At 42.7% G+C, this 27,026-nt stretch overlaps 1 protein-coding gene and 1 long non-coding RNA gene across 2 annotated transcripts in view; one reads left to right on the top strand and one right to left on the bottom strand.

Moving 5' to 3' along the window:
* Window positions 1–9,347: 9,347 nt before the first annotated feature.
* On the bottom strand, window positions 9,348–10,625 carry LOC121724689. The gene is made up of 2 exons (XR_006035258.1): window positions 10,432–10,625; window positions 9,348–10,357 (listed from the first exon to the last, which is right to left on the bottom strand). It is a non-coding gene; the product is annotated as an uncharacterized LOC121724689 (long non-coding RNA).
* A 1,273-nt stretch (window positions 10,626–11,898) lies between these two features.
* LOC121724668 (solute carrier family 23 member 1-like) overlaps window positions 11,899–27,026 on the top strand; it is a 29,374-nt gene continuing 14,246 nt past the window's right edge. The window contains exons 1-8 of the mRNA XM_042111413.1: window positions 11,899–11,915; window positions 13,339–13,435; window positions 13,792–13,901; window positions 15,167–15,298; window positions 17,011–17,168; window positions 20,031–20,190; window positions 23,570–23,751; window positions 25,074–25,194. Of these exons, the coding sequence (XP_041967347.1) occupies window positions 13,854–13,901; window positions 15,167–15,298; window positions 17,011–17,168; window positions 20,031–20,190; window positions 23,570–23,751; window positions 25,074–25,194 (801 nt within the window). The 5' untranslated portion in view covers window positions 11,899–11,915; window positions 13,339–13,435; window positions 13,792–13,853. The remainder of the gene's footprint in view (window positions 11,916–13,338; window positions 13,436–13,791; window positions 13,902–15,166; window positions 15,299–17,010; window positions 17,169–20,030; window positions 20,191–23,569; window positions 23,752–25,073; window positions 25,195–27,026) is intronic.

Below are 27,026 nucleotides of genomic sequence, written 5' to 3'. Positions count from 1 at the left end.
CTTGAATTCAAATATGGCCACCATTCTTAAAAGAATTGTTGATACAACTTCAAAATTAAGCAAGATAAAAATGTCTTTTAAGTTCTAACACTTAACTTTTAGGGTCAAGGAAGCTATTGACATGATTTACAAACAAACCTGATGTTGGCCATTTTGAAATCCAAAATGGCGGATACCAAATGTGAAAATATAGACCATCTCTATTGTTATTCATGATAGAAATATCATTCAAAAACCATTTCTTGAAAAGTCATTTTATCACAACCTCAATAAGGCATCAAGTATAAATAATCTGGTAAGATTCCAATATTGCCACCGTGTAAGAAAATAAGCCAGAAATTCTATATTTTCATCACATCAATAAATTCTTATTCTACCTTCTCTTTCTGAGCAAATTGCTGAAAAAATTATACACTTTAAAAAATAAAACACATCAGATCTCAATGGGGAAAACATCATGCTGGACATCTACATTACATTACATTTGGCTGATGCATTTTTAACCAAATCGACTTACAACCTGGTAAACAGTTTAAAGCTTTTAAAACAATTCTCTCAACAACTGTAGAACAATTTAAAACAATTCAAAAAGGTAGAGAACAATAGGAAAAAGTGCATCAGTGAGTGCTGTTTTTATACAGTCAAGTGTCAGTTTTAGTCAGGTGGTAAGTGCTAGAATTAGCTAGTTGTAAGTTGTGCTACGAGAGGAGATATTCTCTGAAGAGTTGGGTCTTCAGGAGTTTTTTTTGAAGATGGAGAGGGATGCCCTTGCTCTAGTAGGAACTGGTAAAAGTTTGGATTGACCTTAGCGTGGCGCGTCATTTGTCTGAGGATCGCAACAGATGGGAGGTATGCCTGTCTGAGGGCATTTGAATAGGTGGGAGCAGAACTGGAGACTACTTTGTAGGAGGGCTGTAACGATACCCCAACCTCACGATTCGGTTTGTATCACGATTTTTGACTCATGGTTCGATACAAACCTCGATTTTTTTATAGCCTATAGCCTAGGCCTACTATTTTTATTACAACTCTACCTCTTTAATTCAGTTGTCTGGTTGAAGCCTGGAAATATTATAAACAAAGTAGCATAGTTGGCTAGCTTATCATAGTCTACTTATTGGACTGTTCAGTTTCCCCATGTGTGTTTAAGTTTCAAGGTAGCCTAATACTTGTTTCTCCTTGGGACAGGCCTTTTGGGAAACGTTGGTATTGAGATGATCAGTCAACTTCAATGCAAACGTTTTAAACAAATATGTGCAGCAATGTAATGATGCTAAGCGGATTTAATAGTAATGTAACGTTTTGAGGTTTCAGGACACAAAGCTTCGTTCAATGCAAGCTTTATTTGAGAACGAGGGCAGGGACACAGAACACAATACACACGGAGCAGGTCAAGTACACACACACGCTACACATACAGGGGTGGACGCAGCCCCCCACACAAAGAGGATCACACACGAGGGAGAACTAAAAGGGAAACATGTTACAATAAAGACGCTAACTTTAGACTTATAACTTAGCAGAAATACAGACATAAACCCCAAATGTTCGCTCCCGTATCCCAGCATGCCCTGCGTGGGAGAACGCTACGCAATGTCTTGTGCGCCGATGTTACAGTAATTTAACTAGTCGTCTTCTATGCGTCCTTGCTTTCACAACTGTGAATGTTTTATTTGGATTGTATTGGCCGAGTCACACGTGTTCATTGAGCAGGAGAGGGAGGAGTGAGTGGGAGGGAGCGCGAGAGAGAGCGGGGTAAGGAGATGGGGTTTACTTCTATACTTCTGTTTACTTATATTCTAAAGTTGAACACATAGCCTAGTCTACAATGAAAGCAACGAGAGGTATGAAATTATTTATTTATTTATTTTTGAACAACGTCAAGTAAAGCGGGAGATGTGTGTTGCTTATGCGGCCGTGTAAGCTGCAAAGCACTGTGTGAAACACTGGAAAGGGTGTGTCGCGGATATCCAGTATCGTGGATATGAGTGTCGCGATTTCGGTTTCGAATCGCATATCGTTACAGCCCTACTTTGTAGGCAAGCGTTAGAGACTTGAATTTGATGTGGGCGGCCATAGTAGCCAGTGTAGCTGGATGAGCAGGGGGGTAAACGTGCCCTTTTGGGTTGGTTGTAGACCAGACGCGCCGGCGTGTTCTGGATCATCTGAAGGGGTTTCACTGTGACTTGCCTGTGCCAGGAGTTGGGTAGCATCTTGAGTCAAGTCAAGATTTTCCATATGTTGTAGAGTGTGAAACGGCATGACCGGGCGACCGAGGCAACATGATCAAAGAAGGTTAGTTGGTTGTCGAGAACGACTCCTAAATTTCTTGCAGCCCTGGTAGGTGCAACAGACAGAGAGTCAATTTTGATGTTGATGTCATGATGTATAGTAGGTTTAGCTGGGAGGACCAGCAGTTCGGTTTTTGAGAGGTTTAGCTGGAGGTGGTGTGTCTTCATCCATGTAGATATGTCTGAGACCCCTAAGTGAAAAAAGACCCCTAAGTGAAAAAATGATCCGGAAAGCTAGTCCATTTTGCTTGAATTTTATGGCAGCAACTCATGATGGTACTCAGTAGTTCGTATGGCCCCGACATGCTTGATGGCATCGGGGCATGCTCCTAATGAAACGGCGGGTGATGTCCTGGGGGGATCTGCTCCCAGATGTGGACACAGCCATCACTGCGTTCCTTCACAGTCTGTGGTGCAACCTTGCGGTGTTGGATGGACCAAAACATAATGTCCCAGAGGTGTTCAATCGGATTTCAATCAATGCCTTTATCCTCCAGGAACTGCCTGCACACTCTCGCTACATGTGTCGATCATTGTTGTGCATCAGGAGAAACCCAGGGCCCACTGCACAAATACAAGATCAGACAATGGGTCTGAAGTTTTCATCCTGATGCCCAAGAGCAGTGAGGGTGCCGGTGTCTTGCCTTCTTCCAATGATATCCCTCCCCAGACTATCACTGGCCCACCACCAAACCAGTCATGCTGAATGATGTTGCGGGCAGCATTGCATTCTCCAAGACATCTTCAGACGTCACATGTGCTCAGGGTGAACCTGGTCTCATTTGTGAAAAGCACAGGGTGTCAGTGGCGAACCTGCCAATTTTGTATTCTATGGCAAATGCTAATTGAGCTGCACAGTGCTGGGCAGTGAGCATAGGTCCTTCCAGAGGCCATCAGGCCCTCAGGCCACCTTCATAAAGTCTGTTTCTGACAGTGTGGTCAGAGACATTCACATCAGTGGCCTGGAAGAGGTCATTTTGTAGGGCTTTGGCAGGGCTCCTACTGTTTGTTGTTGCACAAAGGAGCAGATACTGGTCCTGCTGTTGGGTGCCCAGCTCTCCTAGAGCAACTGTCTCCTGGAATCTCCTCCATGCTCTTGAGACTGCTCTGGGAGACACAGCAATCCTTCTGGCAATGGAACGTATTGGTGTGCCATACTGGAGGAGTTGGACTACCTGTGCAACCTTTGTAGGCTCCAGGTACTGGCTTATGCTACCAGTAGTGACACTGACCCTAGCCAAATGTGAAACTAGTGAAAAATCAGTCAAGAAGGATAAAGATGGAATATGTATCATTTGCCACCACCTCTAAAATCATTCCTGTTTTTACAGTCCTATCTCCCTTCTTCCTTTCTTGTCAATGTTTATGGAGAAAGTGGTCTTTAAGCAAGTCTTGGACTTACTACATCATAACAACCTGCTAGACCCTATGCAGTCTGTTTTCAAGTCATTCTACTGAAACTGCTTTTCTGTCTGTGACCGAAGCATTGAGAGTAGCTAAGTCCTCATCTAAGTTGCTAAGTCATTAGTATTCATTAATTCTTTGATGCTATTAACCATGACATTCTCCTTTCTACTATCTGAACTGGGATAGTAGCATATGTTTCTTTAAGAGACTTGACAGACGCTAGCATCCATGAGTTTTAGCCTCCTTGCTAGCATGCCAGCCTCTAGGGGGCAAATTAGAAGGATTGAGCCCAGGCAAGTGCAGGGTTTAGTCACACAGTTAAAACTTCACACATAGCCTAAATGCACCACAGTTTTTGACTCTGTGTCAGAATTTATGGTTACTTCCTTAAAATCCAACATGTCTGCCATTTTAATTATGCATGATTGTCACATTATGTATTTCATAATGCTGAAAGATGGCTATAGACATGTCATATTATGTGTTAAAAGCTGCAGAGCATTATAAATGTAGAAAAAAGGGCATATTTTGGTGGCCATATTTGAAGTCAAAATAGGGGCGCTATGTGTTGGGGTCCATTTCCATTTTTGATCACTAGGGGTAGTACTATAACTGTACCAAGTTTCGTGCTTTCCGCAACAACTGAACAATTCAGGAAAAAATCTGGCCTTAGCCGTTGGCTATAGATAGTTTTAAATATATGGCAAAGTTGTTTTTGAGTTTATACTATTTATTCATTCACTCGTTTTGTTCAAGTATAGACTGTAGGCTATAGTCTATGTGTTCAAGAGTGAAGCCAATCAAACTCACAATTGATTTCAAACCATTAGCATTGTTGTTTTAAATGTATGCTTTCATTATTCTCCAATTTCTGTAGGCAATCTATTTCTTTCTCTCGATGTTAAATTTCATGACTTTCGATGAAAATCCTGTAGATGGCGCTTGCCTATCGAACAGAAATCGTCTAGTATTGTCTTAATTTTACGACATATATCGTCTTTTCGTCAATCTACTGTTTTGGTCTACTTTTCTACCTCGTGCACGAGCAGAGATGAAGCTGAACTAAACCTCGCTTGAATAAACGAGGCCAAGATGCCCCAAGTGAAAGTTTACGCTAGTTCAAGCCAGGCTATTTCTGTTAAGCGCCGCCTTCATTAGCGAGGTTGATGGAATACCCCCCAGGAACCTCCTGGTCTAATGTCAGTCGCGCAAATTCAGATGCTATTTTAAGGGTGCATGCATGGCCACAGGCCTGCAGGAATTAATGCTATGCACACCGATCTACAGACACCCCCGTGCACAGACGGAAACATTCAAAGCCTTGATAATATTTGTCTTTTTCCTGGTTTTGTTCGTGCATTGGTCACCTGAAAATTTAGTAGCTTAACATCTACATGCAATATCTTTACATCAACGCCTAATTACGACCTACCCTGGAAATCCAGAGTTTTCGCGAGAGCACAATGGAATTGTCTCTGCGAGACACTCTGTCAAAGAGCAATGATGCTTGTTACTTTTACCCCACATTCCCGGGGAACCAGCTAAACTGATGAAGACAGCACTGCAACGTTGGAGGACGGTACACATTGGTCGTAGTGTTATCCGATTGCGTCGAAGTCCGAAATCATTCAGAGTAAACATGGTCTAGTGTCATCCAATTGCGTGCAGTGAGATTTTTAAATGCATGCTTGTTGCCACCGCTCGAGTTGGGCCATTACATTGTTCTTTGCCAGACTCTTAATTTTTCTAGATTATCAGGGTCTGAATTTTCTAGGCTAATTACGACCTATTAATTTGGACAACGTTATATACAGCCCTATAAAGACTAACGTTTCGACGCCCATGCGTCTTCTTCAGAGACTCCAATGTGTCAATTAGGGCCGTGGCACCCGGAATTCAAATGGACGCCACGGGCAAACCATTTGAGATATTGACCTGAAACTTCAGATTCCCTCGTTTGGTAACATAAGGCATATTTTCACAGCTTTTCAGCAAAATCTGAGAGGTACCTAGCCTAGAAATCTAGACGCACCCTAGCGACGGCAAATTAATTTGCTCAGCCTGTACGTCTAGTAGCAAACCATTTCTATTGGCTGACGCCGTGGACGTCATCCAATCACAGCGCTCTATTTTGTTAGAGAGTCTTAAGGCGGGCTTAACAGGATGACGACAGTCCTGCGACGGTGAACAACAAGGAAGGTGGCTATGGTGAACGAAGAGCGGTTGTTTGAATCGGCGTTGGTGTCAACTTTGGAGGAGTTGGACTTGTGCTTTTCTTTGAAAGTTGAGCAACACAATGCACTTAAGTCATTCCTTTCGAAGAAGGATGTATTTGCCGTTTTGCCGATCGGATAAGGATATGGTCGTAGCGCTGGCCTATTGCATGCCTAGGCAGTTTGAAAGACAATTCTCTGCCTGCCCCTTGGATTAAGCGAGGTGAATTGGTCGATTCCAGACTATACATTTCAATGATATAGGATGGCCCGCCAGGCTAAGAGGTATCATGTACATGATACTCTGTTATTGGCTGTTTTCACATGTAATGACCCCTAGGCTGAAGTGCCAGTAGAGAAATCATACAAAATATCTGACAGTCAGAAAAATTTCATCCCAATCTTTGAGGGACTGGTTCTTTCTCAGTATCTGATTCCTTCGCTTCTCGTCAGAAATCTCATCGGAGATTTGTCCCTCAAATCGGAGATTTGTCTCCCTTGCTGTATATCTGGTGGCACAACCCCAAACACAACACGTTTTCGTTATTGTTTCAACTTTGATCACCAACGTTTTTAACTATGTAAAATCAGTGGAAGCCGCTTGCGTTCTGCCACCCGGAAGTATCTTGGAGCCTATTGTTTACATTCTGAAATGCCGTCGAAGAATTTTTTTGTTGTGACGTCATGGTAAATTCTCAGGGACAGCAGAACTTCTAAACGGTGCTTAGCAATGACACCGTGAGCATACGTCAAATAAATTACAATGACATTTAAACAATTCATAAAATGGTATTGTACACTTGTACACCAAGCACGCAAGCAAGCACAGCAAAAGGTAGCCTAAACGTGAATTTGCCAAAATCCATTCCCTAGCTTGCATACATTAAACTCTTCACTCAAAACGTAACTACTACATAATTCCCATATCTGCAATGATCTTACTTTGTTCATAGACACACAACTGTATATTGCCGTAGAACTAGTAGCCTAGACCAGTGGTTCTCAACCTTTTTTCAGTGATGTACCCCCTGTGAAATATTTTTTCAGCCAAGTACCCCCTAACCAGCGCAAAGCATTTTTAGTTGAGAAAAAAAGACTTAAAACAGAGCAATAAAACATATTCTTCAAGATACAGCCGGAATTTTGCCAGCTCTAGTTTGGCCTTCTTTGCCACTTGTCTCTCCGTGTTTTCACAAGAATTACTGCTACGCTTTAACCACGACTCCATCGTTTGAGTTTTGACAGTGATTGACAGGTGATGGCGGGTGGCATGTGACAGGTTGGGTCGAACCATCCTGGTATGGGGGGGGGGACTCTGGGTTTTTAGGATAATGAAATTGAATAGCCTACTGAAATATAAAATTCATTTTATGAACTTATATTTTCCTGAAATATTTATTATGTAAAATATTTATTACATAATTGTTTTAAAAGTATTTTTGCAAGGATATATGTATATTTTAAAATCTCACGTACCCCCTGGAGTGCCTTCACGTACCCCCAGGGGTACGCGTACCCCCATTTGAGAACCACTGGCCTAGACTAAGGTAGGCTAATGAGCTGCTAACCTGCTAAAGCTGCTAAAGGTGAGCTAGCATAGTTTGACTGCTACATTAAGTTAACATTTGACAACTTTTCATTAGGTTTCATTCAGTTATTGAAAACTTTATCGGCTACATACACAGCCAGACATGTTACTTACTTTCATTGGTGGCCACCGGTGGTGTACTTCTTCCGAATGCTGTAGCTAGTCAACCGTGAGCTGAACTAATGATGTGTATCATGTGAGGTCGCAGATGTGGATGTGTGGATATCCCTGCCCGTCCTGCAGGCTGCAGCCAGAATACTCTCAACTTGCCTCGTGTGCACTTATCAAACAATATATAACGGTATAACGTTATTGTCGGGCACACACAAGGTTGTCCTTGGGATGTTTTTGGGATGACCCAATGTGGACGACACTGAGGGACTTAACAGGGACGTCCCCAAAATGTCAGACACTGGACATCACACAAGGACCAAAAGGAGAACTTCCGGACGTCAATAACGTTCTGGTAATCAATTGGGGACGTTGTGAATGTCCGCTTAAAGTCCGTGGGGCCGTCCAGTGTTTGTCGGGTCTCTATCTCTTACTTTGTCCTGCCCCACAATCACTCCCATTTAGTGTAGGGTCATATAGGAGTTTTTTTTTTTCTTTTTCTTCAGTAATTTTGTGTCAACGATTCCTGAGACACTGAAAGACCCGGCTGCACAAAATTTGGTGGGCATATAGCCCTCCGCCGGACTGGACCCCCCCCCCCGAAAGGAGGGTAGGGCGGATACAGTTTTCAGTGAATATCTCAAGAACCGTAGGGCTTAGGGCCTAAGACCACATTTGTTTTGTACGTTGGGGCATCTCAACCCATCCCATAACCACTCATTTACGATATACTGTAGCGGCACATAGTTAAAAATGAAAAAATAAATAAAATAAGCACACACACATAAGCACACCCACACATATACACACACACAGGGGCAGGTGAATTTTCCAGGTAATATTGCGGGTTGTGGGTGGGTTGGGACAAATTCGCTAGATAGCAACGTTCTGGGTTAAAATTCATGTGCGTGTGCGGTAGGCTATAGCGAGATTTCCCATCTCCTTCTCCCTCTGTCTCAAATGCACATGCATAGATTGTATACAAAAATACCGCATTGGAGGGGACAAAGCCTATCCATAGGCCTATAATAGAATTAAACAGTTGTTTGTAATTATCCAGATGGTAGTCTAAAGTAGCTTCTATTTCATAAAAAATCTGATGTAAGTCAAGGGATAACATTTAGGTCCTAACCACAATTATCTGGTAACGTGTAACGTCCCCAAAAACCCCAAGAAGTTGCTTGAGTTATTTCCATGCATGTTGCCACACTCTACTGATGTTTACACTAGCCTGTAGGCGAATTAAAGGAAAATTCCGGTATTTAGCACTTTGGGCCCTATCATGACAGTCAAAAGCGCATCGTCACTCGTCAAAAGCTTATTCAAATTTAGTAGGATGTCCAGTCCACATTGGGAGGGTTTTCGTCGAGCGCATGGCGCAACAAGGTGTTCCTAGGTTTTTTTAATCAGTCTTGGGTGTGTTTGGGGCAGAGGTTGTTTGTGTTTGATTTATCCTGCAGAGGAGTTGCTTATATCTCGTGACAGTGCGTCTTCAGCTGTGCTCCATACGTGTCTCTCACTTTTAACCGTCATTACCAATTTGCAAATGATGGTGAATAACTACTCATCATGAGATGTACAGTATTTCATAATATCTTTATTCTGATTGTAGTAGTAGCAATGTGTAACGCCAGACTACGCCACCCTAGGACTTGCACCCAGAGAAGTATACCTAAATTTTACCCAAATTTAGACCAAAAGCTCACAAGCTCGTTACTAACTGCAACAGAGATGTGGTTCCAATAATAAGTTATGTTTTATTAAATACAAATTGTATGTTCTCACAACAGATAGATAAGACACTTTCACTCACACCATATAGATGACAAGGGAGGGTAGAGAGACAGTGCTGAGGCTTACCAGCAGGGGGACCAGATATCACAAGTCAAAGGGGGGGGGGGGAATCCCAAATAGACCACTCACACGTGTTTACACACAGACGTCAACACAAAGGCTAAGACAGCACACCTCAAGAAGCACACGTGAGCACTGCACACAGTAGGGGGACACCACCACCTGGAGGATAGGACTGTCTTCCCTGCCTTGGGGCCTCAGCACCTGGAAAAAGGAGAACAGGGGGAATGAGTAGATGGGTGAGGATTATACTCACATATGCACAAACAGACAAAAACACAACACATGCGAGCAGGTGTGGTAGGCCGACTAGAAGGATCACTGGTGATCCGCAGCAGTATACTAAAAGGCCTCCCACCAATGTTCAACACAGGAAAAAGGAAATAATAAACAAATAGAAACCGAAACTAGTTATAGGCCAGCTACAAGGATCACTGGTGATCCACAGCAGTATAGAGAAGGCCTCCCACCAATGTTCAACACAAAGACATGAAAACCCCAAAAGAAAAGACAGACAGGAACAAAACACCACGAGTATGAAAGCTAAAGCTAGGAGGGTCTTAACACCAGCATTTAGCAGATCTCAGCTATGCTACACAAGGCCTATACCTGTTTCTAGCCCAAAAAATAGACAGACAAACAATAAAATAAAAAAAAACAATAATAAACCACACACCAAACAATAAATCACACCAGCATGCTACATGCACACCGTCATACTCACTCTCACACACACACACACACAAACAATCAATCTAGACACAACAAGAGACAAGGCACTTAGCCCATTAAAATGTGTTGTCGGCGTCTTCACGGCCAAAATAGGCGAAGCACTGGTCTTGGAGAAAAGCGTGGCAAAACAGCAGCGGTCACTAGCACCAAACTCACGGTATCTACGAAGCATAATCAGATAACAGTTAGCCATAAAGCAGAAAGTGAGAAGGCAGAATCCAAGGTGGCTACCTACCAGGAAATCAGCTGTTTCCCCTTCAAATCAGACACTCAGCTGGGCACCAGCGAGTTCTTTAGTTTAGAAGATCACCTCGACAAAACGTAATGCAAGCACTCAACCGGTACAAACCACCGAGCGGCACCAATTACTGCCAGCAACAGGTAGAAGTGCTACAAAGCCATACATAACAAGAATAAGTGATCACAATACTACTACCATGCGCCAATGTGCAAAATACAGCCCTTTGAGTCCCTTTTCTGGTTTGTTTTGGATGAACGGTGGACACCGAAATTTTGACGATTGGTCCTGTCTCGACTTTTTTGACTCGTTTTGAATCGCCTTTGACTACTTCAGAGTGGCTGCAACAGGCATGCACAAACATGTCCTAAAACAACCCTTAAAGGTGCCATGTGTAAGAATTGAGGTAAAAATATCCAAAAAATGAGCTACACGCATCAAAAGAATGAGAAGAAATAAGGGCGATGATGTAATTAAAAGAATGACAAGGTATAGTGCTGCAGAGATATCAACCTGAATTAGCATGCTAAATTACTAGCCACAGCCCGACAGGTGTATACTCTTTGGTTCAAGTACGCCCACAAGCCGTGCGAGTTATTCGTGTATTGCAGTTTGGCTGGCGGTTATGTTGCCCGCATACCGCCTCCCATGGCAGAAACTGGTATTATGACACCTGTCGGGCTGTGGCTAGTAATTTAGCATGCTAATACCTCAATTCTTACACATGGCACCTTTAATGTTCGTTTTCAAAACTGTGCAACTCACCGAATGGTTAGTGGTGTTCGTTGATGTTTCAAAACAAGTAGCATAGCGAAATACTGTTTCTGTCGTGTTTTATTTGGCATTTTGTAAAATCCCATTGATTTCTGTTGGAAGACTCATTGCACGTTGATATTACTGCGCCACCTTCTATGCTTCAGTCTCAAATGTTGAGCCGAAGTTTATACGCGGTTGTGAGGTGTCTGAAAAAATAGTTCCACAATAGCAAATAAGACGGCTGGAAATCATACATTGCGCCGATATATTTGATTTTAATAATCAACGAACACCACTAACCACTCGGTGAGTTGCACAGTTTTGAAAACAAACGTTAAGGGTTGTTTTAGGACATGTTTGTGCATGCCTGTTGCAGCCACTCTGAAGCAGTAAAGGCGATTCAAAACGAGTCAGAAAAGTCGAGACAGGACCAATCGTCAAAATTTCGGTGTCCACCACTCTAGTTCATCCAAAACAAACCAGAAAAGGGACTCAAAGTGCTAAATACCGGAATTTTCCTTTAAGTTTAGTTTAATTGGTCTATAGCATGGCCTAACATTGTGCCTAATATTGTCTTCTTATAAATTTGCGATTGCGTTTTATGAGAGTTGCGGTCGGTAGCCTACCGCTTAGGACAAGTTACACCATTGAAACGTATCTGACTGTCAGCAAGAAAAGTAATATCGGCATGCTGCATTGTGCAAGTTTACAGCACAGAACCTGAGGTAAGAAATGTGTTTGAGTGTGGGCACATGCCTGTGTGTGTGTGTGAGGGAGAGAGAGAGAGAGCGAGAATGACGGGTTGCATAAGCTACTTTGTTTTTAAGTCCAGCCGTCTCCCCTTGTAATAGGCAGTTTAAGATAGCATAGACTGTTTTAGCCAAGGCTATTGACTGCATTTATTTATTTGTTAGCCTACATGAATGTCTTGTGAAGGAAAGTTACATTATAATGGCTTCATGATATTGATGCAACCACGTTAAGCCTATTGTTAAAATTAGGAATTTGCGGGTCATGTTCGGGTCGAGGTTGAAAATGTGTGTGACTAATGTGTATGTGTGGTGTTGAAAGCCGGGAAATATACACTTATTCCCAGGAAGATACCTGTTCTGACTTATCCGACTCTTCAATGATTAGCCACAGATACTGTTGACTATGAAGTATTCATCAACAATTAGTAATATGTACTTCCAAAGAATTATCTCTATCAAAGGCTTATCTGTTAATCATATAGGATTCAACCCAACACCTTTAACAGTTACTTAGTTCAGATGAAGTTTAAATTTCCTCGTTCAGTGACTCTCTGACAGTTTGTCTAGTTTTCCACTCAGAGGCTTGGTGCAATTTACTGAAAAGCTCAGGGCCTGCTCTAGTTTGATGAGTCCTCAAATATATGCGGTTAAATGTTAAAGATTACCACTTAAGATAACAATTTATTGCAATGCCAGGAATAATCATACACTACAATCAACCATAAAGTTACCCTGGAAATCCAGAGTTCTCGCGAGAGCACAATGAAATTGTCTCTGCGAAACACTCTCTGATGCATATTACTTTTACCCCAACATTCCGGGGAACCAGCTAAACTGATGAAGACAGCGCTGCACGTTGGAGGACAGTACACATTGATCATAGTGTTATCTGATTGCGTCGAAGTACGAAATCATTCAGAGTAAACATGGTATAGTGTTATCCAATTGTGTGCAGTGAGATTTTTAAATGCATGCTTGTTGCCGCCCCTCAAGTTGGGCCATTACATTGTTTGTGGCCAAACCCTAATCTTTCTAGATTACCAGGGTATGGATTTTCCAGGCTACCATAAAGTATCAACAAGTCAAAATATAACATACCTGGCATATATTCAACTACACCTACGTGGGAGTTCTGAGAAGCAGATGACTCAGACTAAAGTTATCACCACCCTTAAGTATCCAGCCAGAACAGGGGATTCTTGGGTTACATCCCAAAACACAAATTAACATAGAGATTTTCACATATGGAGACCACAAACCTACACAGGGCACCCTGTGTTCATTAGAACACAGACCTTCTTTTCCCAGACTACAGAAAAACATTACACTTATTTTACAATTCTACAACTGAACAAAACTACAACAGATAAATTATTATTTGTCATATTCATTTCAGTTTTCAGTAGTTGAGTTCAGGAGGAGTTCCTGGTTGGAGAGAGGGGAGACTATGGGGGTCACTTAGCAGGGAGCCGGGAAACACAGCCAAATGGCAGGTAAGGCAATAGCAATAGCAGACAAATACACAGAGGTATTAGAGGAAGTAAACTGACTACAAAGGGCATTCTGCAATTAGAATTCCTCTTCTGCCTCAGGAATGCAAAAAAGGCTAGCCTTTCCTGTACAGTGTTTGCAATGATGTGGATAGGTTAGGATAAAGGTAATATTTAACCACTGTCCCTGGCATCAAGACCTGCCGTCTGTCCCTGCTGCCCGATCTCTTTCTCTTTCTCGCTACCTTCCTCCCTCCCTCCCTCCCTCCCTTTCTCTTGCAGTATCTATATCTCCCTTTTCCTGTCTCATTCACACTCTCTCTCTCTCTCTCTCTCTCTCTATTGCTCTAACTCATAAGGGTCTAGGAGTATCAGAGTTCACTCGTGATTAAGAGTTTGTCCAGCACTCTATGTAGACCTAATGGCTCCTGACAAGGAAAGCAATGGACTGGACAACATTGCCTTTGAAGTAAGTAGGAAAAACATTCATTATGACATGCATGACAAGCCCTATGGGGATCCTCTAGACATTCGACTGTTAAAGAACCAAAGTGCACATTAAATTGGATGGTAAAGGTGATTTATATGTGAGTCTGTAAACTGAACACTGCTTGGCTGGTGAGCTCTGTTAAAAGCACTTAGCTTTACTTGTTGTCAGAGGAACGTGAGTGTTGTGGAGAGCTTTTGTGCAGTATGAAAAGGTTGTTTGTGAAAGCAGCTGTAAAATTTGTGTATTTCAAACCATTTCACTAAGAAGCTAACATAAGGGAGACTTAGTAAAAAATGATGCCCTTTAACCATGTGACACTTTAGAAAATCAAAAATCCTTCTGGTAATTTTTGTGAGGCTTGGTCTGAAGCTCATCTACAGTATGTTAAGCTTTGTGTAGATCTGACAAAATTTGACCTGTGAAAAAAACGGTTCTGGTCAGACATTTTAGAGTTGGAATAGTGTTGATACTGTATCTCAAAAGCTCTACTAGGACCTCTGTTGGCGAAACACCACCACACAAGTGCTCCTTCCTGCTAAACCCCACAGGATGGATAGGCCTATTCCGTTTAGCAGGACATCATTTTACAACTCTGGTGCTAGCAACTGGATGATTAAAACATCCTCTGTGACATCCAGGACAGGGACATCCTAACTGAAAGCCAGACAAAGACATTGGCACACATACCTTCACAGATATAATTTCACCCTGAGGTCTGTCAGGGAGGGTCCACTCCGTGGGAACAGCGGGGAGTGTGAGTGCGAGTGCAGGTTTGATCAGTTACTAGTTGGGCTCATGTTACTGTTTAATCATGAGTTGTCATGGGATTACCCCACTGGCATCGTCATGGGATCGCCTCACTGGCATCTACCCGGCTGCTGCTTGACAGTACATCTCATTCTTGGGGGCTCATGCAGAAAGGCTGGCACACATTTCCTGTATCTGTTAGCGGATTACTCTTGACATTTAAGCCATCTCTGTGCAATAGTAGCCTGAATACCTGGACCACCTAAGCTTCTATGGAATGTCATTATAAGGATGGGTGGCAGGTTGCAAAGTGGAAAATCACGCTAGTTAGTGCTACTACTGTTTGGTATTGTAATTGTATTGCTCAGTTTTGATAGTTTGTGTGCATTTGTCTCTCCTATTGTGCGCAAAGTTACAGCAAATAGTGATCCCTGTGTAAGATCAGTAATGTTGGTTGTTAAGTGGTGATGTTCTGAAATCTCTTTCCTTCACTACAGGCGGATGGAGCAGAACATTTCTGTGAAATCCCAGAAGGCAAAGCTCTGTCTGGGGAGAACGACAGGGACAAGCTCGTCTACTGTGTGACGGACGTCCCTCCGTGGTACCTCTGCATAATCCTGGGAATTCAGGTACGAGGCATCGGGGAGCCATAGCATTTTTGGTACACACCATGTGCCTTGAGACCTTAATTTCTGTGGGTCATCATGATTAGATACCAGGAAGTACATCAAATATGGGCAAAACAATGAAAAAAGAACAATTTCAGAATTTCTTCAAAATCAGTTTCATCTCTAGTTTTACATACTATGCTTCCCGTAATACTTATTATTAATTATACTGACTCACCCCTACCAACCCACCTCCCTTCTCCCAACTCACCCTACTATCCGCACACCTCTCCCAACTCACCCTACCATCCGCACACCTCTCCCACCCCCACCCTACCATCCGCACACCTCTCCCACTCCCATTTACCCCCCCCCCCCCCCCCCCGCACATTGCTGGTCCACATTCAAGACAGGACCCACATACACACACACACAACCAAAAAAAAAAAAAAAAAGTAAAGGGGGTTCTAAAGACATGCTCTCAAGGGCATTGTAAATTTGGCTCCATCGGCTATCAGATTGTTTCTTTTCTGATCTTGACATTAAACACACTTCATTAAGGCCTTCCAGTTTTCTATTGAAGGTGCTTCCTTATTTTTTCCAGTTTTGCAATATTAGTTTTTTAAAGATAAGAGAGGAAAAACGTGTCTACCAGCCAGTTCGATATCTTATATCTTAAAAAATACACATTCTAGCAGAGAATATGATTGTTCTGTTGGTACTGTATACTTAGATAACCAAATCTTTTTAATCCCTTTGTAGGACCAAAAGGCATGCATGAATGTTACATTTTAAACATCTATCTGATGATGTATCAAACTTCCTTCTTTTATCTCTAGTATAGTATATTCTTGTCATTATCTTAAACTGTATTAGTAGCAGATTTTCATTAGTAGTTAGTTTGTATGTTAGTGACGTCAGTTAACGTCAGCACCTAGGTCTTTGGTCCATTTATTTTATATACTTTGTAATAATGTATAACTGCTTTCCATGCTTATCAGCAAATTGTACATAGAGCCGATCAGCCTCCTTTTTGTTGCTTTGGCTTAAGATGTTAGACATTTCAGGGCTGATGTTCTTTCCCAAGTCAAAATTGCAAGTAACCCAGTTTTTCAGTTGCATGTACCTAAATAATTCTGTAACTTTTAGGTTATATTTGCTTTTTAATACACTGAATGGTGCAACAGTGTTGTGATTTATGATTTTATCTGACAACTGCTGGATATTTATGACATCTGACAACTGCTGGATTCCACCTTTTATTCATGTTTCCCAGTATAGCTGCATGCTCTGTATATTTATTGATGGATTGTTCTAAATCGGCATGTGCCTGGGAAGCCCTATTCGTTGATGGAGAATTTTTAGTATTTTTATATTAGTTATATTAGTATTATTATATTTAGTATTTTTATATTATCATTGGGTGTTTTTGCCAGTTTATTTAATGAGGACATGCAAGGCCTCTGCTCTTAAGTCTTTCAGTCTGAAACCTCCATAAAGGACACATTCAGTAATTTTAGTTGTGTATTAGCCGGGTAGATCTGCTTTTGTCCTGCAGCATACTGTGGTCTTTGTTTGTTTTGTTTTAGCCTCTAAACATATATTTGTCTTGTGCTCTTCCTCTCTCCCCAAATCTCTGTTCTTTCTCCCTATCTCTCCCCCTTTCTCTCTCTCTCTCTCACTCTCTCCCTCCTTGTCTCTCTCTCCGGTCCCTCTCCTGTTCTCTCCTTCAGCATTACCTGACTGCGTTTGGAGGGATCGTATCCATCCCGCTGATCCTGTCACAGGGCCTGTGTCTTCAGCATGACGGTCTGACCCAGAGCCACCTCATCAGCACCATCTTCTTCGTCTCAGGGCTCTGCACACTACTCCAGGTCATATTTGGAATCAGGTGATACACGCACGCACACACACACACACACGCACAAACACACACACGCACACACACACACACGCACGAACACACACACACACACAGATAGGTCTTTGTTTATATTTTAGGGGTCTGAAATGTACATGAATAGTGAGGATTGGTACGCCTGTGTACTGGAAAAAGATTAACTACTACAACTTCTACATATCTACCGACCCAGTTCTGAGTCATTCCATGATATAAATAACATTCTCCTGACATATATTACTGGCAAAGATAGAAGAGATGCAAGCCGGCATGAACAAGCCTATTTGGTGACTCTTGGCCCATCACAACAGTAAAACGGGGATCATACTGAGTAGCGGCAAGGTTTTCTATTGTCTGCTATGGCACAGCAGCGGAATGGTTGACACTGCCAGCATTGCGCTCATGACTTAGGAGCTGATCGTTGAATTGAGTATAATGCGAGGCTCATCAATGTCAGTTCGATGTATCCTAGGAACGTTTTAGGGAACTTTATTTATATAGTGCATTTCATACACAGAGGTCATTCAATGTGCTTTACATAAACACAAGCAAACAGGAATAGCTAATAACAGCATAGAAGGGCAATAGTCAAAGAAAAGTAAAACAAAAAAGCCAAAAGAAGACTGAAGTGTTAACTTTAAACATTCCTAACCCCTCACCAATTGAAGTTAAAGGAGAATTCCGGTGTGATATTGACCTAAAGTGTATTGAAACATGATACCGAGTGTGAACGTATGTCTCATAGCCCATCTCGGCTTGTCCCCTGCACTCCAAAATCTGGCGCTAGTTAGCCGATGCTACCAACAACTTTTTCAGTAGTGGTGCTTCGGCATCGGGCTAGCCATGCAAATAAATCACTGTTTTACACCCATTTACGAGGCTCAATGTATCTCCACACTTCATTGGTAGCAACGAGTAAGAATGAACAGGTATGATAAGGGATCAGATTCCAAAAATAATTCAGTGGAAATGCATGGATTCCAGTTTCTTGCAGTAGCAGCAACTGGAATCCATGCATTTCCACTGAATTATTTTTGGAATCTGATCCCTTATCATACCTGTTCATTCTTACTCGTTGCTCGACTTATCGTGACTAAATTCAAGATGGCTGCAAACGCTAAACTTTGTGAAGATACTATCTGTGTAAATCGTCTTGTAAGTAAACTACCAGTGCTTTTTCAAAGTTCTCAATGTCTCGTTTTAAATGTCAGGGCCCTCGGAAGTCTACCAATGAAGTGTGGAGATATATTGAGCCTCGTAAATGGGTGTAAAACAGTGATTTATTTGCATGGCTAGCCCGATGCCGAAGCACCACTATTGAAAAAGCTGTTGGTAGCATCGGCTAACTAGCGCCAGATTTTGGAGTGCAGGGGACAAGCCGAGATGGGCTATGGGACAATACGTTCACACTCGGTATCATGTTTCAATACACTTTAGGTCAATATCACACCGGAATTCTCCTTTAAGGCTCCTCGTTGAGTTGTGCAGTCCCCCTACAAGTGTTTATCAGGGCCAACAACTAAGTTTAGGCACAGAAAGTACAGTTTGGGCACTGTACCAACAACTTAGTTTGGGCACAGAAAGCTACAAAACTCAAAGTGCCTGCGTCAGTCAGATGCTTGAACATTGTGATTGAACTCGGTGTGCAGTACTGTATTGCAGAGGCCCCAGCAGAGGTCTACCCTTGCATCAGCTGGAGTCTTAAATAGGATTAGGGTGGAATTTTGAACCTTATTAGAGAAGAATCTTGTGCCTTGTAATTCCAAATTCCGTAAGCTTGTCCTGAGTGGGTTTGTGTTCCATTGTGACAATAATGGAGATGGTGGCAGTGTAAACAGTGAGGTAGCTGTAGTCGGAAAAGAGCATGTTAGTTTTTATCAGTTGATAGAAATTTCATATCAATTTGATTTTGGAAGTATTATAGATTAACATTAGCCTAGAAATCTAGACGCACCCTAGCGGCGGCAAATTAATTTGCTCAGCCTGTACGTCTAGTATCAAACCATAGGGATTTCTATTGGCTGACGCCGTGGACTTCATCCAATCACAGCGCTCTATTTTGTTAGAGAGTCTTAAGGCGGGCTTAACAGGATAACGACAGTCCTGTGACGGTGAACTACAAGGAAGGTGGCTATGGCTAACGAAGAGCGATTGTTTGAATCGGCGTTGGCGTCAACTTTGGAGGAGTTGGACTTGTGCTTTTCTTTGAAAATTGAGCAACACAATGCACTTAAGTAATTCCTTTCGAAGAAGGATGTATTTGCCGTTTTGCCGACCGGATACGGATATGGTTGTAGCACTGGCCTATTGCATGCCTAGGCAGTTTGAAAGACAATTCTCTGCCCGCCCCCTGGATTAAGCGAGGTAAATGGTTCGATTCCAGACTATACATTTCAATGATGGAGGATGGCCCGCCAGGCTAGATTAACATAGGTAATAAAGGAATAAACAGAGACACATAACAAAGTGCAATATAATGTAGAAATATATATGAAGTTGCTGTGTACTCTGACCTGTGGCTGAGTTTATATACTGTAATGTGTACTTCAGAGCACAAGAAGTTTACTTTTGGTCAAACTAATTTTAATATAGATTCTAATCTTCACACCTTGAAGGGCTGTAGTATTTTGCATTATTATATTATGAAGAAGACATGGACTGAGGTAGATAAAACCAAAGTTTTCAGGGGTTTTTTGTACCAACAATACTCAGTGACCGTGAGAAATGGAGATCTATGTAAAAAATCGCCGGAATTCTCCTTTAAGTTGAGAACAGGAGGAACCACCACCACTGCCTTCATGTAAAGATGCCTTATGATTAGCTAATTTGGCTGTGTTGCCATTGCTTTGATAGGTTGCCCATTCTGCAGGGTGGGACGTTCTCTCTCCTGGTGCCCTGCCTGGCCCTGCTGTCCACGCCAGAGTGGGAGTGCCCGGCCTGGACCCAGAACGCCACGCTGGTCAACACCTCGTCTCCCGTCTTCATCCAAGTCTGGCAGAGCCGCATACGAGTTGTAAGTGTTCAAATGTTAAAGTTACTGATTAAAGTTGACTGGTATTTAGCAGATGCTTTTTCCTTAAGCGAAACTGACTTGCAACAGCTGGTTTGGGAATCCAATGTTACAAGACCATTGTATGTTAAGCATTACATAGAGGCAATTAAACCTAATGGAAAAAAACGGCACTAATCATTTCAGAAGTTTTCGATGGATTGACAGTAGGCTAGGTCGGAAAAGTGGAAAGAAGATTATAACCTTTTTTTTACCATTGACTGTGCTTGAAGATGATTATGTCTGGTAGTTTACCGTGAACACGACTTGATATCACTTGTGATGATGATGTTAATAGTAAGAACTAACTAAATGTTTAACTTTGATGACTTTGAAGGCGAGGGAGGTGTGAGAAGAATTTCTGTGTGAACCATCTATCAGACGAGTTACAAGATTCAGTTTGATGGCTAACGTCACAAAGTTAGTTTGAGTCTGCGCAGTACGATGGGAAGCCAACTGAAAAACCGCTCAAATTTATGTCAGTGCCCTCCCATTGAAAAGTCTGTTCATCCATTTCTTTTACGGTCTATGGTCCACACTGACCAACAATAAGGAAAGTCTCTCTTTGTGTTCGTGAATGTGATGGCTATTACAGCCAGCCTGAATAAATGACATGTCGGGCCAGCTGCAGCAGATCCAGCTGATTCAGACACCACCCCCACAGCCGCCCCGCCTGCACCCCTCCAACCTGTTCAGCCACCCTTGCCTTCCACGAGAGCCCCGGTTGCCTCCACCCGAACCATATGCTGGAGAACCTGGAACCTGTAGATCCTTTCTCTCTCAGGGTTCCTTGGTAATGGCGCTTCAGCCATCCACCTTTCCTATGACTGGGGCCCGTATTGCCTATATAATAACCCTGTTGACGGGCTATGCAAGCTTCACAGAAGAGATGAGAGTTTTCGATCGATCTGTGTCTGGAAGAGAGGCCGTTCAGGAGATGCTGCACATGCGGCAGGGAAGTAGGTCCGTCTCAGACTTCACCATCGTGTAACGTACCCTCACTACCATATGTGGCTGGAATTAGAAGGCCCAGTTATTGTGGACCTTGCTGTTCGAATTGACGGATATCTGAAGTTGTGCCACAGAAAACAAGTGTCCAGCCGAAGACCAAGGTTTCCAAGTAAGACTCTTCTTCAGACCTTGCCAGCTCCTGCACTTACCAGCGAGCCTGAGGCCCCTGTAAAAAGACTGTGCCCGTCTGTCCTCTGCAGAGAGACACAGAAGATGACACTCCAAACTCCTGCCTGGCCACTAAATCACCCAGTGCACAGTAAGAGGTAGCACTCGCCAGTGAGCGGGAGTACTGGTGTGAGCGTCACTCCACTTCATCCTTCCCCTACAGTCCACATTCTGGTTCCTGCTACTCTCATCACAGGCAATCACTGTCAAACTGTCTCTGTTCTCACTGACTCAGGGGCTGATGGGAACTTCATGAACACTTGTCTAGCCTCCTGTTCATACATGTCACACTAGTGGTGAGTCTACTTATCTCTGGAAACCACCAAGAGACCATAGTGTTTCATTTGCTTGACTCACCCCAAGTCCCTATTGTTCTGGGTCACTCCTGGTTGGTTAAGCACAACCCACACATTGATTGGGCCTATAGCAAGATTCTAGGCTGGAGCCCATTTTGCCTGTCTAACTGCCTTCATAACACTCTCATACCCCTGTCCCCAGATCCATCTGCTTCAGAAGAACCCCAGGATCTGTCTGGCGTTCCTCCTGAGTACCTGGACCTCAAGTCAGTGTTCAGCAAATCCCGGGTTATCTTCCTGCCTCCACATCACCCCTATGATTGTGCCATAAACCTTCTGCCTGGTACGTTGCACTCTAGCAGTCGTCTTTTCTCTTTGTCTTCCCCGGAAACCGAATCCATGAATAAATACATTGAAGATTCGCTGGCTGCTGGCATTATTCGCTCATCCCTCTAAGCCGCCATCCTAACCATTTTCTTCTTGGGAAAGAAGGATGGCATCCTTGCATTGATTATAGGAGTCTGAAAAACATCACAGTGAAGAATCACTACCCTCTTCCTCTGATGTTATTGACTTTTGAACAACTGTAGTCTAACATCTTTACTAAGCTAGACCTCCGCAATGCCTACCATAAGTATAAGTATATATACTCTTTTGATCCCGTGAGGGAAATTTGGTTTCTGCATTTATCCCAATCCGTGAATTAGTGAAACACACTCAGCACACAGTGAACACACAGTGAGGTGAAGCACACACTAATCCCGGCGCAGTGAGCTGCTTGCAACAACAGCGGCGCTCGGGGAGCAGTGAGGGGTTAGGTGCCTTGCTCAAGGGCACTTCAGCCGTGCCTACTGGTCGGGGTTCGAACCGGCAACCCTCCGGTCACAAGTCCGAAATGCTAACCAGTAGGCCACGGCTGCCCCATCTAGTCTGCATAAGACAGGTAAGGGAGACAAGTGGAAGATGGCTTTCAACACCCTGCCCCACCCCAGGCCACTATGAATATCTGGTCGTGCCTTTTGGTCTTTCTAATAACCCAGCTGTGTTTCAGTGTCTGATTAATGACGTCCTGAGAGACATGCTTAATAAATTTGTTTTTGTTTACCTGGACAACATTTTAATTGTCTCTTAGTCTGTGTCTGATCATGTCCAACATGTCCGCAGGGTCCTGCAGCGCTTCCTGAAGTACCAGCTTTTCGTTAAGGTAAAGAGTCTGTTTCTTTCCTTGGGTATGTTATTGCATCAGGGGGGATACAGATGGACAAGCAGAAGGTTAAGACGGTTACAGACTGTCCCCAGCCAAGCTCTCGCTGTGAACTACAATGGTTCTTTGGCTTTGCACATTTCTACCGGCGCTTCATCCGGAATTATGAGACTGTGGCTGCACCCATCACCTTCTTGACCTCTGCAAAAGTGAAGTTTACCTGGCTGCCAGCTGCAGATACGCTTCACCTCATCTTGGAGACACCCGGACCCTGCTCACCTGATCATTGTTTTTCTCTTGTTGTAATTTCTGATGGTCTTATCATCCTGCTTCCAAGTCTATCCCCACCCAGCACAATACTGCCTGCTCAGTGCCTAATTGCTGACACGACTTGGGATATAGACCTCTGAAGTTTGCCTAGAAAAAAAGCTGCCATCTTTGCCCATATAAGGCTGTTTTTCCTATGGGAAAATAGCATGGGTATTTTAAATTATCGCACCTGTTAAACTCTTGCAGGAACAATTTTTGCGAATAATTGGATGCTGTGGCATTCAAAGTCCGTATTAGTTATTCCTAATAGCATAATCAAATGTGTCTGTCTGTGTGCGTGTGTCTGTCTGTCTGTCTCTGTGTGTGTGTGTTGTCTTTGTGTGTTCTCCCCCAGCTGCAGGGCTCCATCATGGTGGGCTCCCTCTTCCAGGTCGTGGTGGGCTTCTCAGGCCTCATCGGGCTCTTCATGCGTTTCATCGGGCCCCTCACCATCGCTCCCACTATCTCTCTCATCGGCCTCTCGCTCTACGACTCGGCCGGCATGAACGCAGGCAACCACTGGGGCATCGCAGCCATGTAGGTAACACATTATAGCAGCTTTATTTGTTTCCATACAACAATGCCAACCTCAAAAACCCTAAGTTGGGTGTCCATATAAGAAGCCTTAATTGTCCTACTAATTTCACAAAATAAACTAAAGATACCCCTCTCAGATCAAGGTCAGGTTCATTTCAAAGTTATTTCACATCCCTGTGTGGCAGATGAACGGAAATGGGTCCAAATTCACACTCATTCTTCTCTGCTGCGTTGACATTTAGGCTACATTTACATGTATTCATTTAGCAGACGCTTTTACCCAAAGACACTTATAGAAAGAATAACCTTCAAGCTACAGAGAAGAGACCTTATTTACTGTAGGAACTACTACTACATCTGTCAATATGCTACTATGGCTATAGGATAAAAGTGGCAACATTATAAGTCATTATCACCCAGAGAGAAGAAATACTCTTTTCTGATTGGCTGGCGGGGTGGCTTTTAATTCTGAATAACGGGACACCTATGAAGTAGATCTGGTAAAAAAAGTTTAATCGCCGTTCCATATCAATGCTTATGAATGGTAACTATAACAACGATAGGACGACGGTTGAGCCTGGAGGCAGCCTTTGCAACAATGGAATCAACTGTAAACAAGCTAACTGCCCATGCTACCGCTGTTATATGGCCAACGAAAGTTGTACAATAAGCTGAACTAGTGAGCTTCTTTTTAAACGGAACCGCGTGTTTCCTTTGCTTTACAGTGGCAACCGGGTGATAATCGGGATAACGGCCTTCGAGGTGTGTCCAGTTATAGGGAATTAATGGACTCCGCTGTGCGTCGGGGAGTTCTTTGCCCCTCGCCCTCGTCCATTAATTCCGTATAACAGGACACCTTGGCGGCCGTTATCCCTTACATAAAATAGCCAACGTGTGGTAGGAGGAGAGAAAGTCGTTGGAGGGAGGAAATGGAAGTGTGGTAAGCGCATGTTAGATCCATTAACTAGCCAATGAATTAGATTAAAATCAAGAAAGGGTAAAACATCAGTGATTCAAAGTCCACTGACATTAGTAATTAGCTTGCAGTTTAAGGCTTTTTTCTAATAATTCTGATCAGCTCAAATCCATGAATCAGAGTTGTACTAAACAACAACCTTATCATTAAGAATGAATGGACTGGAGGCAGCATGCCTCCGAGCATACTGAGTAAAACTTAAAGACAAGGTACACAGAACAACATGCACAATAGGGGCTCTTCTCTACGGTGGCCCAACAGGTCCAGACTTAAGGTTAGGGAATAAAGACCAGATAGACAACAAGGGTAATACAATTTAACACCCCTTTTCTTTGTTCCCTTAAAGGACTACCTGCATGATCGTCCTGTTCTCTCAGTACCTCCGACACATCCCAGTGCCGTTTCCCACCTACAGCAAAACCAAGAAGTTTCACACATCCAAGATTTACATATTTCAGATTCTTCCTGTAAGTCAGAATTAAAAATTACATTCTCTCTCCCTTCTCATTCAAAGAGAAGTGCCTAGTGTAACCCCTTTCAAGTGAACTAGAATTGGATTAGTAAAAATTACTATTGTAATCTTGATACGTAATATTTGCCTGGTGCTATTCTCCCATGTATGTAAGGGTGCGTAAGTAAAAAAAATGTGTAACTAAGCGCTTTTCAACCTGTGCGAATTCTCCCCTTGAGTTAAATCTGTCATTTATGCGCGATTGAGGGAGTTACGCATTTTGGGAGGAGCAACCCCAAAATCTGGGCGTTTCTTATGTATACAACTCTTGTGCGCATTCTGCCACTGACGCAGCTTTTTAGCTATGTGGGTCGAGCGCTACTACAAGGTGAAACAGCATATTGCTCGATGTCGGCAGTAGGTCTAGTTCTAAATTCATGTAGGTTACACGGAATGTTACAAATTAACATTGCAGTATCAAATTTGATGTTTCATATGCTGATAAGGCTTTATGTTTTTCCCATTACAGTATCACAAGGTGGCATATTTCCCAACATTACCTTATCCATGAGGCTACATTGTTAAACAGGGAAAACTCTGTTATAATCACCCCCTTTGGAAACTGGAGCTTACTGACTATGCATCTTCAGTTTTAACTTGACGTGAAGTCATAATCCCATAGCCTAGGCCTACTTCGTTCGAATCTGTCCATTTCTTTCCAACTTGACTAAAGTCCTCCATACATTGGCACAGACACCTGCACTTTTGTCGAGCAGCATCGTTTATATTCTTCTGTCTCTGATTTGTAATGGAGGCTGGTATTGTTATGCGAGAGCCTCTACTGTATTTGAAACTGCAACTGCAGGTCAGTCTACAGCTTTGTTAGCATAGATAAATTGATATTATTAGAAGCAGCTGCCACTGCCACTTTCTTTCTTAACAGTGAGTTTTTAAATTAAGAATCTACACACCTCAATCATGTCTTGACTCTTTATAAACAAACCTCAGAGCAAAAGGGAAAGTTCGTTCAGTCAATTCTTTGTTAGGCTATGTGATGACACTAGTGTTAATTTCGTCAGACGAGACGAGAGGAAATATGTTCGTCAATGACCTTTTTTTTCATGACTAAGACGAGACAACGACGAGACGGCAGTAATGTCCTGAAACACTGACTAAGACTATCTTAAGATGCATTATTGTTGACGAAAAAAGACGAGACTAAAATGTTTTGCATGAAATAAAAACTAAGATAAAATCTCTCTTCATTTTCGTCTACAAAATGAGAAGACAGAATATCTAGCTGTTACGTTTTCAAAATATTCCGAATGAGTTTATACGCAACAGCTTTCCTGTAGACTAGTCTACGTGCTGTTGCTGCAACCCTGTGGCTGCAACACGAAACTACATGGAACAAGAACACTGGAGATTTCTGCCAGAGTTAGCAACCTAAGCTTTATGCCACAATGCTACATACCCAGAAGTTGAAGCTTCTCTCATACAAATTAACATCCCCCAGAATGTCCATTCGAAAATGTTCATCATGTAATGTCAACTATTTAACTAGTTAGACTGATAATGCAAAGTTTGCTAGCAAGTAAGCTAATATGGAAAGTTCGCTAGCAAGTTAGCTATGGCTAAGATGGAGAGTCTGTTTGGGGAATGTGTTGTGTTTGGGCGCATATCGCCATCTAGCGAGGCGGAGTAAAACATTAATACTTTGGTCTACGACAGTGTTTCTCAAACTTTTTCAGTTTCAGGACCACTTAACTAACCCTAGCAAAAAAAAACAAACATTAGACCTACTTCAACAGTAGCCTATAATTAGTCTACACTATAGGCCTACTCACT

Source organism: Alosa sapidissima, chromosome 11 (assembly GCF_018492685.1).
Source record: "Alosa sapidissima isolate fAloSap1 chromosome 11, fAloSap1.pri, whole genome shotgun sequence".
Lineage (NCBI taxonomy): Eukaryota > Metazoa > Chordata > Actinopteri > Clupeiformes > Clupeidae > Alosa > Alosa sapidissima.
The sequence above is the reverse complement of the archived record's forward strand: the minus strand, read 5'-3'. Positions and strand labels throughout refer to the sequence as shown.